The 19223-nt window shown below is 45.2% G+C and overlaps 2 protein-coding genes across 8 annotated transcripts in view; one reads left to right on the top strand and one right to left on the bottom strand.

The window, feature by feature from the left end:
* Positions 1–19223, bottom strand: part of LOC306925145 (scavenger receptor cysteine-rich domain-containing group B protein-like) — a gene marked incomplete at its 3' end in the record, with an annotated part of 797673 nt that overhangs the window by 159043 nt on the left and 619407 nt on the right. The gene's annotated exons all lie outside the window — the stretch shown is intronic.
* adar (adenosine deaminase RNA specific) overlaps positions 1–19223 on the top strand; it is a 69704-nt gene that overhangs the window by 19618 nt on the left and 30863 nt on the right. For all 7 annotated transcript variants that reach the window (XM_079503005.1, XM_079503002.1, XM_079503001.1 and 4 more), the window contains exons 2-8: positions 1286–1494; positions 4198–4571; positions 5356–5681; positions 6949–7095; positions 8065–8249; positions 10120–10237; positions 16694–16822. In XM_079503005.1, coding sequence (XP_079359131.1) covers positions 1448–1494; positions 4198–4571; positions 5356–5681; positions 6949–7095; positions 8065–8249; positions 10120–10237; positions 16694–16822 — 1326 coding nt within the window. In that variant the 5' untranslated portion in view covers positions 1286–1447. The remainder of the gene's footprint in view (positions 1–1285; positions 1495–4197; positions 4572–5355; positions 5682–6948; positions 7096–8064; positions 8250–10119; positions 10238–16693; positions 16823–19223) is intronic.

Raw genomic sequence — 19223 nt, 5'->3', positions numbered from 1 at the left:
GCCATACGCCTGTGTGGCAGCGTGATCTGAGTGGGACACACAGATGGCAGACAGCGATTTATCTTTGGCCACTGACTGTGTGCACACACAGGTCGCTCAGGCTGTGTGTGTCTCTCTCTCTCACATACACACACACGCACGCATGCGCGCAGCCGCGCACACACACACACACACACACACACACACACACACACACACACACGGGAGTAGGCGCGTGTCACGTGACGTGATCAGGGGTAGCCAACCACAGCTCTGTCTCTCTTGTTCTTCATGTATTTGGGAGGTCGTACGGTACAGGAACGGTGAAGACAGTGACGTGTGACCTGAGTGTAGGCTAGCTAGCCAATGAACAGGCTGCAAATGCACTTCCGCAAAGACACACGGAAGAAGGAAAAAATGGCGCCACGCTGCTAGGGGTTACCATTTGTTTAAAATACAGAAAATAAGTGGGGAAAGAACAAGCCTAACAAAATATCCAGATCACAGATCAATGTGGCGCGGCGGCCGCGGAGCTGCACGCATCACGCTCGTGGTGGGAGACGAGGGACGAAGGAGTGGTTTTTGCTAGCGCATAAGTTCTGCATATGTAACTTTCTTATCGTGTGCTTTAGGGTCATTTTTAATGCACGCCTGCGTTGCTCCAGGAACGAGCCCACATTGAACATTGAATGGCATTCATTGTTTGTTTACACAAACCCTCAAAGCTGGACATAGGAGGGGCTAGTGCCCCTCAAAAATATAAACCGTCATGAGCATTAGTGACGACCAATTGTATAAGTCGTCCTTCAAGACTAAACAAACCGTCCCTTTTCAGATCAACAAAGTGACCCTTTGATATCTACGTCTTTCCCCGCGGTGGTTTGTTGTTTTTATGGGTGGTGCTTTAACCCATTTTGGGCTAAAACAACATTATGTTGTAATTTAGCTATTGGAAAATAGCAGATCTACAAGCTCATAGCGCTACGAGCTTGTAGTTCCGCTATTTTAGAAAAATCGTTAAAATGTGGCGCAAATCATTGAATATATATTTCAGAGTGAACATTTTTAACGAATATCTTTGCTTCCGAGGGGGGTCCCTGGAACTACATATTTTCAGATGGGGGTCCGTGGCCCAATAGAGATAATTCTGGGGGTCCTTGACATGAAAAAGGTTGAGCACCACTGACATAGAAACATGGGTTTTCCAGAAAGATGTTAGGATTTAGAAGCCTTTTTTTCTAATCGACGTCAGTCCAAAAGGGGTTAAAACCAAAGCGTGCTTGTCTCCTGTCTCCTGTGGTCACAGGTGCCGCGTCGCTGCCATCGCCTCCTCTGTCCGTCTCTCCTCCTCTCCTCCCGGGACGTCTTTGCACCGGCCGACAGGACACCGCGCACGCACACACGCACACCACCCGCGCGCATCCAGAGGACACAGGCCCCACTTCCCCCCTCCCCCGCTTCCTGCGCTATGAGCAGAGGAAGAGGAGGGCCACCCAGGGAACATTACAACTACAGGTAGGGACCGTAGGGTAGGCCTGGACGCCGTCCACCCAGGGAACATTACAACTACAGGTAGGGACCGTAGGGTAGGCCTGGACGCCGTCCACCCAGGGAACATTACAACTACAGGTAGGGACCGTAGGGTAGGCCTGGACGCCGTCCACCCAGGGAACATTACAACTACAGGTAGGGTAGGCCTGGACGCCGTCCACCCAGGGAACATTACAACTACAGGTAGGGACCGTAGGGTAGGCCTGGACGCCGTCCACCCAGGGAACATTACAACTACAGGTAGGGTAGGCCTGGACGCCGTCCACCCAGGGAACATTACAACTACAGGTAGGGACCGTAGGGTAGGCCTGGACGCCGTCCACCCAGGGAACATTACAACTACAGGTAGGGACCGTAGGGTAGGCCTGGACGCCGTCCACCCAGGGAACATTACAACTACAGGTAGGGACCGTAGGGTAGGCCTGGACGCCGTCCACCCAGGGAACATTACAACTACAGGTAGGGACCGTAGGGTAGGCCTGGACGCCGTCCACCCAGGGAACATTACAACTACAGGTAGGGACCGTAGGGTAGGCCTGGACGCCGTCCACCCAGGGAACATTACAACTACAGGTAGGGACCATAGGGTAGGCCTGGACGCCGTCCACCCAGGGAACATTACAACTACAGGTAGGGACCGTAGGGTAGGCCTGGACGCCGTCCACCCAGGGAACATTACAACTACAGGTAGGGACCGTAGGGTAGGCCTGGACGCCGTCCACCCAGGGAACATTACAACTACAGGTAGGGACCGTAGGGTAGGCCTGGACGCCGTCCACCCAGGGAACATTACAACTACAGGTAGGGACCGTAGGGTAGGCCTGGACGCCGTCCACCCAGGGAACATTACAACTACAGGTAGGGTAGGCCTGGACGCCGTCCACCCAGGGAACATTACAACTACAGGTAGGGTAGGCCTGGACGCCGTCCACCCAGGGAACTTTACAACTACAGGTAGGGTAGGCCTGGACGCCGTCCACCCAGGGAACATTACAACTACAGGTAGGGTAGGCCTGGACGCCGTCCACCCAGGGAACTTTACAACTACAGGTAGGGTAGGCCTGGACGCCGTCCACCCAGGGAACATTACAACTACAGGTAGGGACCGTAGGGTAGGCCTGGACGCCGTCCACCCAGGGAACATTACAACTACAGGTAGGGTAGGCCTGGACACCGTCCACCCAGGGAACATTACAACTACAGGTAGGGTAGGCCTGGACGCCGTCCACCCAGGGAACATTACAACTACAGGTAGGGTAGGCCTGGCCACCCAGGGAACATTACAACTACAGGTAGGGTAGGCCTGGACGCCCCCAGGGAACATTACAACTACAGGTAGGGTAGGACGCCCCCAGGGAACATTACAACTACAGGTAGGGTAGGACGCCCCCAGGGAACATTACAACTACAGGTAGGGTAGGCCTGGACACCGCCATGCGTTGTTGTTGTACACCCAGGGAACATTACAACTACAGGTAGGGTAAAAGTAGGAACGCCCACTCAGTGGGCGTTCCAGATACAATGATGTCACATGTATACCCTCTATTTACATTCATAGATTTGCGCGACATTTTCAAGATTTTTCAAAAATAGCAGACCTACAAGCTTGTAGCGCGGCACTCGGTGCCGCGCTACGAGCTTGTAATACCTAATACCTAAATTACCACACCCAGTGCCAGGCTTTTTATGTATTTACTTACCTTGTGTAATGCTCCTATGAAATTTGATTACACACACTTCTTTTTTTTGTGGCTTTCGCCTTATTTTATTTTTTTATTGAGGGACAGACAGTAGGCTGACAGGAAATGGGGGGGGGGGTGACATGCAGTAAAGGCCGTCGGGATCGGGAGTCGAACCCGCGGCACACTGCCAGACTTGATTGCCAGCCAAGGTGCCTGGACCGCTGAGCCATGGCCCAGGCCATTACACACACTTCTATCTGTGGTTTATGTGGTTATACTGGTGTTAAGTAAGTCAAGAGATGCTTGTTGTCGGTACCAGCCAGGGTGCGGGAGTCTGTCTATCCCCATTCAATGCGCTAAGACCTCTGGGAGATGGAGTCTATCCCCGTTTCAATGTGCTAGACCTCCGGGAGATGGATTGCTGAGGTGGAGCGCAACACCTACCATCTAACCTCGCCTCACCAGGCTTTCCACCTCGGAGGAAAGCCTGGTCTCTGTTCCAAAAGTGCCGTATGATCCGGTCTGGAGCAGATGATATCGTTACGTCATGTTGTAGTATTGTTTTGTAGTCGACAGGCAGGAACAATCTTCCGGAACTTCCTTTTCCCTCAAACCGGAAGAATAACAATAAAAGCTCTCGTAGCCTATAGCTTTTATTGAGAAATCGGTTTGAGGGAAAAGGAAGTTCCGGAATATTGCTGACTACAAAACAATACTACAACATGACATATTTTCACTACTTCTTAAATATTTGTTCTAATGTATGGAATTTCTTACATTTTTCTTTCATTTCTTCATGACATTACTGAAAATAAAATCATCTGATTTAATTAATTCATGAAACGTTTTGCTTTTTTTGGGAATGTTTTTATTTTATTTTAAAATAATTAAAAACCAAATGTAGGAAACAAATAAAAAACTGAGGGACCCATAAAAGCGCTAATAGAAAATAAATCTAATAAACTCATTGTCATTGTTTCCACAGACCTCGACCCCCCCACCTCCAGAGCTACCACCACCCGGCCCCTCTCCCATCTCCTCATCCAGGCGACCAGCCCAGCGCTCCCCACTACCAGCAGCAGCCCCACCACCACGCCGGAGCTTCCTTCCACCTCCCTTCTTCTCCTCCGCGCGCCCCTCTCCTGCCCAGCGCTCCGCCCGCCGCCCCCTTGCCCGGCCTCGCTCCCGCGAGCGCCCGCCAGCCGGGGGTCCCGAACGGACCGGAGTCCCACCACCACCACCATCACCCCCACCACTACCCCCACCCCGTTCCCAACTCCTTCCATCAGCTTCAGGTCCAGTTCCTACGAGGTCAGAGCTCCGAGGCACCCCGCTTCCAAGCAGACAGCGGCGTAGGAGGTAGGTCCGTGAAACAAAGTATTACATTATCGCCTGTTGTTCGCAATTTGATGACATGGTGATGGTCGCAATTATTTTCGCGTAAATGTCAGAATAGGCCTATCTCACAGCATTTCCCCGCCCCTTTTTACGCCCCCTTTTGGGGGCATAAAAAGAGGTATTTTCACAAGCCACTAACTACCGTTTTGTAAAGGTAAGGTTTATTCTACTTATTTGAGTTGTTATACCATTGTGTTTTCTTCATATTATCTATTATGTCTTTGACATTTTAACATTAGGAAATGTACTTAGATTCTCCAGAGAAAAAAAGTGTAAATGCCTAATGTTAAATGACACCACTATCTACCGGAAGTGGGCGTGGAAAGGGGGCTGTGAGATAGGCCTATTGTTTTTTTTATTTTTATTCATCTGTTGGAAAAGAAATTGGCTAATAGTCGATCAAGCTCACAGCATACCGCGATGCGATGCGTTGGGAGCTTGTAGTATATCCATCTGGTCAAAACCACGGAGAGCTCCCTAGATAGGAGGAGATACACAAGCCTTTCTTTCTGAGCCGTAAACGAGGAAGTGAACGGCAGCGCGCATGTGCGAACAGCAAGGAGTATGGTGCAGAAGGAGAGGCCAACCCCCCAAAAAAAGCAAAAAAATCTGAATATTTTTCTTTCGTTTGATATCAATGAAAATGCGCTATGACGTGTGTACATGTCCTCGCAATCTATGGGTTGGATTAGCTAGGATGGCTCCACATTAACGTGGGTTAATTGTGCCCTTCCTGCCCCTGTAGGAGGAGGCCAGCGCAGCTACGCCCCGCCACGCTACTGGAGTCCCAACCAGACCAACGCCCCAAAACACAACCCGTTCTCCTACCGCCAGCGCTACCCGGACGTAGACTCGGCGTCCGAGAGCTTTGAGCGTCTGTCCGTCAACTCCTACGGCGGTGGAGCGAGTAGCAGAGACCGCTCGGACAGGAGCCACAGCAAACGCACATCATCGCACGTCTCCCTGACGCCCGGCGTCCAGCAGCAGATCTCTTCCTTCCTGACGGGCTTGCCCCCCGGCAAGGCGGTCCCGGCCAGACACCTGGCCAAGAAGTTCCATCTTCCCAAGAAGGTGCGTGAGATTAAAGTTCTCAGTCGCCACGACTTGATTTCAGTCATTTGGATTCCATAGAAGTCGGTGTGTCTTCTGTGAAAGCAAAATAGCTGATATTTTCGGTAATTTGTTTTAACACAATCGGCGCCGGGATTCCTTCAAAATAGAAACTCGGGGTGCCTGGAAGATATGGCCGCTTTTACTCTGTAAAGCCCCCCCCCCCCCCCCCCCCCCCTTCCGTTCCGGAAAGAAACCGGAAACATATTTTGGCTTGCTTACATTTCTCTCGTTTCAATACAATTGCTCGATGGTCCCTCGCGTTCATATTTTGAACGAGAGGCAGGCCAGAAGAGTTTAGTATTTTCCATCTGGTCAAAACCACGGAGAGCGCCCTAGATTAGGAGATACGAGGCATTCTTTCTGAAGTGGTAAACTAGGAAGTGACCGGGACCGCGGATGAACGAAGAGCGAAGAGTATGGTGGCCTTGGAGGCCAACACAAAAAAAGGGAAAAATTCAGAATATTCTTCTCTCGTTTGATACCATTGAAAATGCACTAGGACGTGGACACACGGACGTACGGACGTGTACACACGGACGTGTACACACGGACACACGTCGTGTACACACGTCCTAGAACCCTGTCAGTTGGATTGCTTATGACGTGCCCACACGCCGTACGGTCTGAACCAGTTAAACCATTCTGGGCGGGAACCCCTTTTGGTGTTTAGAGCATTATGTTATACTTTAGCTATTGAAAAATAGCAGATCTACAAGCTCATAGTGCGGCACCGAGTGCCGCGCTACGAGCTTGTAGGTCTGCTATTTTTGGAAAAATCGTGAAAATGTGGCGCAAACCTTGGAATATTCTTTCAGAGCGACCGATTTTAACTCAAATCTTTGCTTCTGGGGGTGCCCCTGGAACAACATATTTTGAGATGGGGGTCGGCGGCCAATTACATATAATTCTTGGGGTCCTTGACATGAAATATTGAGTGATATAGGCCTAGAAACATAGGTATTTCAGAAAACTGTCTTTATTTAGAAGACATTTTGTAGAATCGAGCTCAGGTCTAAATGGGTTAAGATGGAGCATTTGAGGTGATCAAACTAGCAGTAGCTTAGAAGCATTCCAGTTTAGAAGCATCTTCCAGACACATGAAGGGTCTCAGAATAAATGTTATAAAAGCAACCTTAATGCCTCCAAATCTGTGATTTATTTTCTGCCTAAAAGAAAAAGATCCTTCAGTCTTGACATTTTTTATTGTTGCTTTTATTCCATGAAGGTGGTGAACCAGGCCCTTTACGCCCTACAACGCTCCCAGCGAGCCTTCAAACAAGGAGACCTCCCTCCCCTGTGGAGCGCACGCAGGCAGCAGCCCTTCCCCACCTACCACCAGGAGCGCCACGACTCCGGAGCACCTTGTCCCGAGGTTAGAATAGTTTTGGGATTTTTCTTTATAGCTTAGTTTTAGTTTATTTTTTATTAGTTTTAGTGTTAGTTTTAGTTGGAAAGGGCCAGAGTGCCCATACCCGAGGCGGGGTTGGCGAAAGGGCCTTTCTGTGTGGAGTTTGCATGTTCTCCCCGTGACCCCTAGGGTAGGTAGGTAGGTACCCTCACAAAAAACATGCAGTAATCCTGGTCTCTAAACTGCCTCCCCCTGGCCAGCCGGGGCGCCTGATGGAGGGGAAAGGAACTGGTTGGAATAACGTGTTCCTTCCACGTGCTACGTCCAACCAGGGAAACTTCCCCCTGTCAGGTGTAAAGGAGCAACTTGGACACTTACGCCAGGGCTCCACCGGACGCGTGTAATAATAAAAAACTCAACGAAAACTAAGGGCATTTTGTCTATCATTTCAGTTAGTTTTAGTTTTTTTTGTGAACACAATACAGTTTCTTCTCAGTTAGTTTCTTTCCCTCTTCTAGTTTGTATTTAGTTCGGTTATCAAAATGTTTTTTATTTAGTATTTAGTTTTTTCCGTTTTAGTTAATCCATTCTGGGCGGGAACCCCTTTGGGTTTTAAGCATTGTTATACTTTAGCTATTGAAAAATAGAAGATCTACAAGCTCATAGCACGGCACTGAGTACCACGCTACGAGCTTGTAGGTCTGCTATTTTTGAAAAATTGTGAAAATGTGGCACAAATTTGGAATATATATTCTTTCAGAGTGAACATTTTTAACTCAAATCTTAGCTTCTGTGTGTCCCTGGGACAACATATTTTCAGATGGGGGTCGGCGGCTAATTACAGATAATTCTGTAATTCTTGACATGAAAATGTTTGAGAACCTCTGACATAGAAACATAGGGTTTTTCAGAAAACTATGAGGATTTAGAGGACTTTTGTAGAATCGTCCTCAGGTCTAAATGGGTCTATAATAATCTCGTCCTCCTCGCCAGAGCTCCGAAGAGGCTCGGCCGTCGAACGCAGCTGAACCCGACGCGGAGGAACGATTCAACGGAGGAGTAGAAGCCGAAGATTCGGACGACACAGAGTCCACCTCTTCGTCGTCTTCCTGTTCTGACTCTTCCAACCCCGATCAGGAAGCCAATCGACAACTACAAGACTTTCATTCCATCCCGAGGTTAGATTTATTTAAATTTGTTGACCGTTTTCTGTATCAGTTTGTATTTTTGAGCGATGCAAACTGCTCCTATGAGTGACTGTGTGTGTATATCTGTATGTATTGTATGTCCCTATGTCTGTCTTGAGCACAAAACGGTATGCAATACTGCTGGGTGGCCTAAAGTGGCGCTGTTGAGCAGCGTCACAAACACACACACAGAGCAAGTGTCAAGTCAGCCATTACGACGCCCATCAGGGTGACAAAATAACTACTGATACCGATTAGTAGTGATCAAAGAGGCCAATAGCCTATATTAAGAGCCGATTAAAAAAAAAAAAAAAAACATAAATCAATAAAGTAATTTTGTGTCAGTAACACAAAACGGCGTTCTTTAAACGCATTTAAGAATATTTATCAACTCGAAAAAACGTTCTATACTTTACGCACAGGAAGCTCCTACATTTAACAGCCTTTTTTCTAATAAACTGAACTGATATTTAAAAAAATAAAATAACAATAGCTCCCCAAATCTCAGGGTCGCTGCTGACCCATTTGTGACCATTTAAGAGCCGATCAAATAAGCAAAGCAAGCAAGCAGGTGGTTACTATGACCTCTGACTGCCTATGAATTGCATGGGTAGATGCCTGTTGCACACAGCAAGTGAACACAATTTAGTTCAACAAGGGCATTTGTGACTGTTGCTCAAACAACGTCCATAAATGTCATAAATCTAGCTGCTGAAAATGTCCCATTTGGATCATCTTACAATACATGCACCACGTCTCTGTGTGTGTGCGTGCGTGCGTGCGTGCGTACATGTACGTGCACAAAGCGGGCACTTATGTCTGTACTCCACGTAACTCGAGAAGCGTTCCGGTTCATTTATTAGTTTGTCCCCGAAGGGTGATTTGGTGTGCAGCAAAACATAGCAAGGCAGACATAAAACAAATAAAAGAGCACGTAACTGGAGAACCGCTCCCACCGACTTCAGATTCCACACATGCGTTCAACTTCCACAGCACCACAAAAGGCTCTGGTCAGGCTCTGCCAGTGGACTTAACGAGTCGAACTCACCACACCTGAGCAATTTCCAGCCTCTCTGCCTGAGCCAATTGATTGCCATGGAAACTCCCCAGCCTTATTCCCCACACCTGCCATTTGATTACTTGAGTCAGTCCACTTTTCACAGTCGGTGTGCTCTCTGCAGTCATTCTCCACACACTCTCCACACATTTTAATCCTTCCCAAGTAGGGAACCAGTAGGGTACCAGTGTACCCGACCGGCACACTGGTCTAGTTGTTGACAGAACGGAACAAAAGGATGGATTTTTGCAAAAGGATTATGTATTTTATATTTTTGGGGGGCAAAATGATTATTTATTTTTTAATGTTTTGGGGGAAAATGATTATTTATTTAATATTTTGGGGGGGCAAAAGGATTATGTATCGCCCATCAGAGTGGTAAGGTTACAGCTAAGATGACGTCAAAGACGGCGTAAAAAAAACGGAGCTAATAATCGTCCATTTCAATAATCGGGTCGATCCATAATTTAAACTAGACTAGAACTAAAATACGTCGAATGAAATTGTATTCAAATGACCATGACAAAAAAATGAAATCACCACCGTTATCAATAGGGCTTTCACTTCTAGTGATTTTTACTAGTTTTCTAGTCACCTAGTTTAACTACCTATTAAAAAAAAAAAAATGTTATGATATTTGTAAATGTTTAAACTGTGTACATTGGTGACTATAATCTAGCATTCTAGCTGATCTTGAGGCCTACAACTAGTCAACCAGTACCAGCAAGGTCGACTAGTGGATTTACTAGTCAACTAGTTGCTTAAAGCCCTAGTAATCACCAGATCTTTCCTCCCCGCCTGCAGCACTGCCATCGTCATCATGGGGGAACAGAAGGAGCAGGTGATGCAGTACCTCCTGGAGAGCGGTGAGGTCACGGCGCTCGTCATCGCCAAGAACCTGGGCCTGAAGAACGCCAAGCAGGTCAGGATTAGTACATTATTAATATTATTAAGAACCTGGGCCTGAAGAACGCCAAGCAGGTCAGGATTAGTACATTATTATTATTATTAAGAACCTGGGCCTGAAGAACGCCAAGCAGGTCAGGATTAGTACATTATTATTATTAAGAACCTGGGCCTGAAGAACGCCAAGCAGGTCAGGATTAGTACATTATTATTATTATTAAGAACCTGGGCCTGAAGAACGCCAAGCAGGTCAGGATTAGTACATTATTATTATTATTAAGAACCTGGGCCTGAAGAACGCCAAACAGGTCAGGATTAGTACATTATTATTATTATTAAGAACCTGGGCCTGAAGAACGCCAAGCAGGTCAGGATTAGAACATTATTATTATTATTAAGAACCTGGGCCTGAAGAACGCCAAGCAGGTCAGGATTAGTACATTATTAATGTTATTATTATTAAGAACCTGGGCCTGAAGAACGCCAAGCAGGTCAGGATTAGTACATTATTAATATTATTATTATTAAGAACCTGGGCCTGAAGAACGCCAAGCAGGTCAGGATTAGTACATTATTATTATTATTAAGAACCTGGGCCTGAAGAACGCCAAGCAGGTCAGGATTAGTACATTATTATTATTATTAAGAACCTGGGCCTGAAGAACGCCAAGCAGGTCAGGATTAGTACATTATTATTATTATTAAGAACCTGGGCCTGAAGAACGCCAAGCAGGTCAGGATTAGTACATTATTAATATTATTAAGAACCTGGGCCTGAAGAACGCCAAGCAGGTCAGGATTAGTACATTATTATTATTATTAAGAACCTGGGCCTGAAGAACGCCAAGCAGGTCAGGATTAGTACATTATTAATATTATTAAGAACCTGGGCCTGAAGAACGCCAAGCAGGTCAGGATTAGTACATTATTATTATTATTAACTCTTTGAGAGTTTCAAGGATTTCTATATAGTTTTTAGACTTCTCTATGGCAGAATGGCGTTTTTGAATGATTTATTGAAAATTCTCTGCTGTGAATGTGTGACAACGAAAGACCTTCAGAGAAGGCTTGGCTTGTCTGCTTCCAGGAAAAAAATGAACTGAGTTGATAAAATGTTTAGTTGTGGTGTTGGAAGCCATTTAAAAGAGCCTGCATTTACACTGGGTAGTGTTTCTAGGACAACAAAAAAAGTTATGACCGGTTGAAGTTTTATTTTCTAAATAACTTTTTTTCTGCTGGGCGTACATAGCCATGCAATATCTCATTTTAAAGGGTGAGTTGTCTAGTTCAATTAAAATAAAATAAAAAGTTTCTCACATGTACCACTGTAGATATTTTGCCATCTATAAATAGCATGGTCAGTCATGATCAATCTGACCTATCCAGCTAAAAGTCCCCCTAGCTCTGAAATGGAACATCATATAAACTCAATTCTTTTTTTGGGGTAAAATTAGACATTCTAACGCACATTTTGATATATACCATGTTTACATAGTCTTACCAGTACCGTGTCTATTCATGCATGTATCTCAAAAACCTGTTGTGAAGAAACAGTTTTGATAAAAAAACTCATCCAAGGACATTGTTTTGATATGACTTTGTGCCCATGATATGTATCAAAATATAGACTTGAATGTATACTGTATTATAACAAAAAAATTGGGTTCTTACCATCTACCGTTACAGAGTAAATCACAGTTGAAACTCGCTTAGTCAAACCATAAACCTCAGACTAGTGAACAAAATAGCCATGACAGGTCTAACTCATTGTAAAAGCTTGTCTTTTATTTTTTATGACTACTAACATAATACAATTATAATAAATATTACAGAAAATAAATAGGCCTACATACAAAACAGTTGTCCCCAAACTCCCCAGTGTCCCCAAACCACTGCATTCCAGTTGTTCTTGACGGTGTGTGTGTGTGTAGGCTAAATTTAAAAAAAACAACAACTGAAATGAATGAATGCATCCGGTTCAGTGTCGGAGAACTCCATCGCAGTCTTGACTCTTCGTCTTCATCATCATCATCATCATCATCATCCTCCTCCGATGCCAGTTCTAAATATATAAAAATAAACATTTAGCTGTAGTCAGCCCGGCCAATAGCCAGTTGGGGGGGGGGGGGGGGGGACGTAGGCTATCTGACATCATCGTCATCATCATCATCACACGGAGACACACTAAACAATGTACAATCATGATTGTATACAATATACAATGAATGCAATTATCATGCAAGCTCAGACGTCAATGAAACGTCATACAGATCTTATATAATACGCTACTGTTAGCTTCACTCCCCGTCCCCCCTCCGATCCTTGTAGCAACGTCATCATAACCACGCGTTGCTTCAGTAAACGATGCATGTTTGTTCTCCGTCTTTGTAGACAGTAAATAAAAGGAGCGAACATTACTCTAAAGATCAGATCGCCTATAAGGCACGCTACAATATAAAATACTTGTACTGCCATGCGTGCATGCCTGCTACGATACATTTGTACTGCACCAACCAACCGATCGACACCAACCCCCCCCTCCAGCCCTTAGCCAGCACCAATGCACCGACCAACACCATTAGCCAGCACCTTCGGTGCTGGCTAATGGCTGGGGGCCATCGTGGTGAGTCATTCTGGCGTCATGATCTGACTAGTAGTAGTAATTATCCAAGCATCTATTTGTAGCGATCATCTTATGATTTCTGATCACTATAGAAGGGCATTTTCTACAATAAGATTACCTCAAAACATTCCGGGTTGATCGTCTTCTTCAATGGTTTCCCGGTATAGCTCATCGGACGACGATGGGGAGACAATGAAAAAAGGAGGGAGGGAGCAGCGAGTCTCGCTGTAAGCACTGGACCAGGGCTACTCCGCCTGGAGAAGGCGACTGGGACGCGTATGGATCAATACTACTACCACAAAACTCGCTCAAATAAATAGTACTGCTTTCAACTTTTTCTGCTAGAAAATCGCTCGGGCGAGACGGCAAACAGGCAAAACAATGAAAACTATGAAGACTCCCTCTGCCCCCACTGTTTACAGGGGGTGGGACCAGCTTCCAATGGCAACACGTACACGTGTGTCACGTGACACGGGTTTTCTGGGTAATGTAGTTGGAATATAAGCTCAGGAATTTAAACAGCGCTTCGGAGCATATTAATATGTTTAGATTCATCAAAAACTGTGAAGACGCCAATTGGCGTCATTGATCATTTACGGAATTCTGATGAAGACGCCAATTGGCGTCTTTCACCTTCTAAGGGTTAAGAACCTGGGCCTGAAGAACGCCAAGCAGGTCAGGATTAGTACATTATTATTATTATTAAGAACCTGGGCCTGAAGAACGCCAAGCAGGTCAGGATTAGTACATTATTATTATTATTATTATTAAGAACCTGGGCCTGAAGAACGCCAAGCAGGTCAGGATTAGTACATTATTATTATTATTAAGAACCTGGGCCTGAAGAACGCCAAGCAGGTCAGGATTAGTACATTATTATTATTATTAAGAACCTGGGCCTGAAGAACGCCAAGCAGGTCAGGATTAGTACATTATTATTATTATTATTATTAAGAACCTGGGCCTGAAGAACGCCAAGCAGGTCAGGATTAGTACATTATTATTATTATTAAGAACCTGGGCCTGAAGAACGCCAAGCAGGTCAGGATTAGTACATTATTATTATTATTAAGAACCTGGGCCTGAAGAACGCCAAGCAGGTCAGGATTAGTACATTATTATTATTATTAAGAACCTGGGCCTGAAGAACGCCAAGCAGGTCAGGATTAGTACATTATTATTATTATTAAGAACCTGGGCCTGAAGAACGCCAAGCAGGTCAGGATTAGTACATTATTATTATTATTAAGAACCTGGGCCTGAAGAACGCCAAGCAGGTCAGGATTAGTACATTATTATTATTATTAAGAACCTGGGCCTGAAGAACGCCAAGCAGGTCAGGATTAGTACATTATTATTATTATTAAGAACCTGGGCCTGAAGAACGCCAAGCAGGTCAGGATTAGTACATTATTATTATTATTAAGAACCTGGGCCTGAAGAACGCCAAGCAGGTCAGGATTAGTACATTATTATTATTATTAAGAACCTGGGCCTGAAGAACGCCAAGCAGGTCAGGATTAGTACATTATTATTATTATTATTAAGAACCTGGGCCTGAAGAACGCCAAGCAGGTCAGGATTAGTACATTATTATTATTATTAAGAACCTGGGCCTGAAGAACGCCAAGCAGGTCAGGATTAGTACATTATTATTATTATTAAGAACCTGGGCCTGAAGAACGCCAAGCAGGTCAGGATTAGTACATTATTAATATTATTATTATTAAGAACCTGGGCCTGAAGAACGCCAAGCAGGTCAGGATTAGTACATTATTATTATTATTAAGAACCTGGGCCTGAAGAACGCCAAGCAGGTCAGGATTAGTACATTATTATTATTATTAAGAACCTGGGCCTGAAGAACGCCAAGCAGGTCAGGATTAGTACATTATTATTATTATTAAGAACCTGGGCCTGAAGAACGCCAAGCAGGTCAGGATTAGTACATTATTATTATTATTAAGAACCTGGGCCTGAAGAACGCCAAGCAGGTCAGGATTAGTACATTATTATTATTATTATTATTAAGAACCTGGGCCTGAAGAACGCCAAGCAGGTCAGGATTAGTACATTATTATTATTATTAAGAACCTGGGCCTGAAGAACGCCAAGCAGGTCAGGATTAGTACATTATTATTATTATTATTAAGAACCTGGGCCTGAAGAACGCCAAGCAGGTCAGGATTAGTACATTATTATTATTATTATTAAGAACCTGGGCCTGAAGAACGCCAAGCAGGTCAGGATTAGTACATTATTAATATTATTATTAAGAACCTGGGCCTGAAGAACGCCAAGCAGGTCAGGATTAGTACATTATTATTATTATTATTAAGAACCTGGGCCTGAAGAACGCCAAGCAGGTCAGGATTAGTACATTATTATTATTATTATTAAGAACCTGGGCCTGAAGAACGCCAAGCAGGTCAGGATTAGTACATGTTACAATCGCACCTGATGGCAATTTCCTGTTCTACAAGCTCGCAGCGTGGCGTGAGGTGTTTTTTTTTTTTTGACATTTTTTAAGAATATTTTTTAAGTATACAATTAAGGATAATAGCCTGTTGGCTGTAGCACTTTAATAGCTCACAGCGTGTTGTGACGTGGTGCGTTGTAAGCTTGTGGGTAGGCCTTTTTATTTATTTTTTGCCATTTCAGAACATTATTGAAAGTATAAAATGAAGGATATATAGCCTGTTGTCCGTAGCACATTATTTATTTCCGTTATGGCTACCAGTGGTTTTCTGTGTACATGTTGTCATATCTGACCAGTGTAACCTTTGTGTTCACACAGACTAAAAGCCAAACAGAAATCACAATTTGATCGATATATGTTCCCAACGTTCAATACCACAAAAAGAAAAACGACACCATTCAGTTTTAAGAGCCATGATATGATATGGGGTCATGTCACGTTGACCCAGATTTAGCTTTGATTATGCCGAATTCAATGCAGCGGTGTGTAATCTCATGGATATTATGTAGCCTCGGTCCCAGGCTTACTTTTCTGCGAAAAGAAGAGCCTGGTCACAACGTAAGGCAAAGAAGCTATCGGCGGACGTATCCTCCGGAACATCCATCAGATGTATTTCCCCCGGATACGATATTTATCCCGACCAATCACAACACTTGTTTCATTCGCGGAGAATGTAAACTGATTTGTAAAGCATCAACGTCATTTCCTTGGGAGATACTTCCGCTAAAATCCCGCAACTTCCGATGATAGTCTTTTCAGCGTAGGTCTTGCCCAGGGTGGATATTATGTGCAGCAGTGTACGGTTGTAATTGGCTTGTGTGCAGTGGTTCGTCCTTGATTGAATGTTGTTGATTGGTGCTCTTTTTGATTGACGGTTTATACTACTGCTCTGTTTGGTGAGTTGGTCAGTGCCAGGGACAGTTTATACTACTGCTCTGTTTGGTGAGTTGGTCAGTGCCAGGGACAGTTTATACTACTGCTCTGTTTGGTGAGTTGGTCAGTGCCAGGGACAGTTTATACTACTGCTCTGTTTGGTGAGTTGGTCAGTGCCAGGGCTCTGTTTGGTGAGTTGGTCAGTGCCAGGGCTCTGTTTGGTGAGTTGGTCAGTGCCAGGGACACGCAGAGAGTGTTGGAGGGGCAGGGGCTGAAATCCCAAGCAGATCTACAAGCTTGGGATTTTGCGCAGCAACGCTTTGAGAGCTTGTAGATCAGCTATTTTCGGGGGGCAACCCAGCACCCTCTATTGTCATATTTGCCATGTGCAATTTTTGATTGCAAAGCTTAATGCTTATTAAGGCTTAATTTGTTTAGACAATCCGGCGTCCACTAAAAATGTCTGGCTATGGTGGTGTTCAACCCCCCCCCTGCAGGTCAGCCCCACCCTCTACGCCCTGGAGAAGTCGGGCGACGTCACCAAGAACGGAGACGTGACCCCGCCCACCTGGGAGCTGTCCAGGCACAAGCGTGAGAGGATGGAGAGGACCCTGAAGGCCTCGCAGGTAGGCATGGTGCCGGGACAACGCTCCACACGTCCCAAACTCTTCTCCCTTCCCTAAAACACCCTGGACAACGCTCCACACGTCCCAAACTCTTCTCCCTTCTCTAAAACACCCTGTGCAACGCTCCACACGTCCCAAACTCTTCTCCCTTCCCTAAAACACCCTGGACAACGCTCCACACGTCCCAAACTCTTCTCCCTTCTCTAAAACACCCTGGACAACGCTCCACACGTCCCAAACTCTTCTCCCTTCCCTAAAACACCCTGGACAACGCTCCACACGTCCCAAACTCTTCTCCCTTCTCTAAAACACCCTGGACAACGCTACACACGTCCCAAACTCTTCTCCCTTCTCTAAAACACCCTGGACAACGCTCCACACGTCCCAAACTCTTCTCCCTTCTCTAAAACACCCTGGACAACGCTCCACACGTCCCAAACTCTTCTCCCTTCTCTAAAACACCCTGGACAACGCTCCACACGTCCCAAACTCTTCTCCCTTCTCTAAAACACCCTGGACAACGCTCCACACGTCCCAAACTCTTCTCCCTTCTCTAAAACACCCTGGACAACGCTCCACACGTCCCAAACTCTTCTCCCTTCTCTAAAACACCCTGGACAACGCTCCACACGTCCCAAACTCTTCTCCCTTCTCTAAAACACCCTGGACAACGCTCCACACGTCCCAAACTCTTCTCCCTTCTCTAAAACACCCTGGACAACGCTCCACACGTCCCAAACTCTTCTCCCTTCTCTAAAACACCCTGGACAACGCTCCACACGTCCCAAACTCTTCTCCCTTCCCTAAAACACCCTGGACAACGCTCCACACGTCCCAAACTCTTCTCCCTTCCCTAAAACACCCTGGACAACGCTCCACACGTCCCAGACTCTTCTCCCTTCTCTAAAACACCCTGGACAACGCTCCACACGTCCCAAACTCTTCTCCCTTCTCTAAAACACCCTGGACAACGCTCCACACGTCCCAAACTCTTCTCCCTTCCCTAAAACACCCTGTGCAACGCTCCACACGTCCCAAACTCTTCTCCCTTCTGCCTCCAAAACTTTGGAATGCACTTCCCATTACAATCAGAACTGCAGCCTCACTCCCAGTCTTCCGCCGTAGTCTGAAAACCCACCTTTTCATACTCCATCATGGCCCGTAGCACTTGCCCTAGCCCCTTAGATAGCACTTTATGTAGACTTAGATAGCATTTTATACAGACTTATAGCATGTTACGTAGACAGCACTAGAATTGCTTTTTATGTAGTCATAGCACTTGATAGTATATATGTTTATAGTATATTATATATGTATAGTTTATACATGTAGTTTCATTATATAGATATAACTAGTCTTTATGAATATGATGTATCGCCATGTTTTTGTTCTTGCTTAATGTAAATCGCTCTGGATTAAGAGCGTCTGCTAAATTGTAAATTGCATGATGGGGCCACATGAAGATTACATGTAAAAAATAAGTGTGATTGCCGATATTGTCGCGACCACCCATTTAGACCTGAGCTCTATTCTACAAAATATCTTCTAAATCATAGAAACTACGTTTCTATGTCAGTGGTTCTCAAACTATTTCATGTCAAGGACCCCTAGAATTATACGTATTTGGCCTCCGACCCCCCTCAGAAAATATGTTGTTCCAGGGACCTCCCCAGAAGCAAAGATTTGAGTTCAAAACTCGATCTGAAAGGGTAAATACATCAAAGATGCGATAATAATCAATTTTTATGGATAAAGCCGAGTGCCACGCTATGAGCTTGTAGATCTGCTATTTTTCAACAGCTGAAGTATAACCGAGAGTGCTCGGTAGGTATATTTTGTAGATTCGAGGCATTCTGGGCGGGAACCCCTTTTGGTGTTTTAAGCATTTTGTTATACTTAGTTTAGCTATTGAAAAACAGCAGATCTACAAGCTCATAGCGCGGCACCGAGTGCCGCGCTATGTGCTCATAGGTCTGGTATTTTTGAAAAATCGTGAAAATGTGGCGCAAATCTTTGAATATATATTCTTTCAGAGTGAATGTTTTTAACTAAAATCTTTGCTTCTGGGACGTCCCTGGAACAACATATTTTCAGATGGGGGGCGGTGGCCAATTACATATAATTTCTGGGGTTCTTGACATGAAATATTGAGCACCACTGACAACATGAGGTATTTCAGAAAACTGTCAGGATTTAGAAGACATTTTATAAATTTCGACGTCGGGCTAAATGGCTTAAATTGTCCCATCCTCTACTCTTAGCCCCCTGCTGCCACAGCTGGGGTCAAGCAGGAGGACACCTCTAATTGTCCCATCCTCTACTCTTAGCCAGGAGGACACCTAATTGTCCCATTCTCTACTCTTAGCCAGGAGGACACCTCTAATTGTCCCATTCTCCACTC

This window comes from Electrona antarctica (genome assembly GCF_951216825.1).
Source record: "Electrona antarctica genome assembly, chromosome: 6".
NCBI lineage: Eukaryota > Metazoa > Chordata > Actinopteri > Myctophiformes > Myctophidae > Electrona > Electrona antarctica.
Note: the sequence above shows the minus strand (reverse complement) of the source record. Positions and strands in the feature narration are given on the sequence as shown.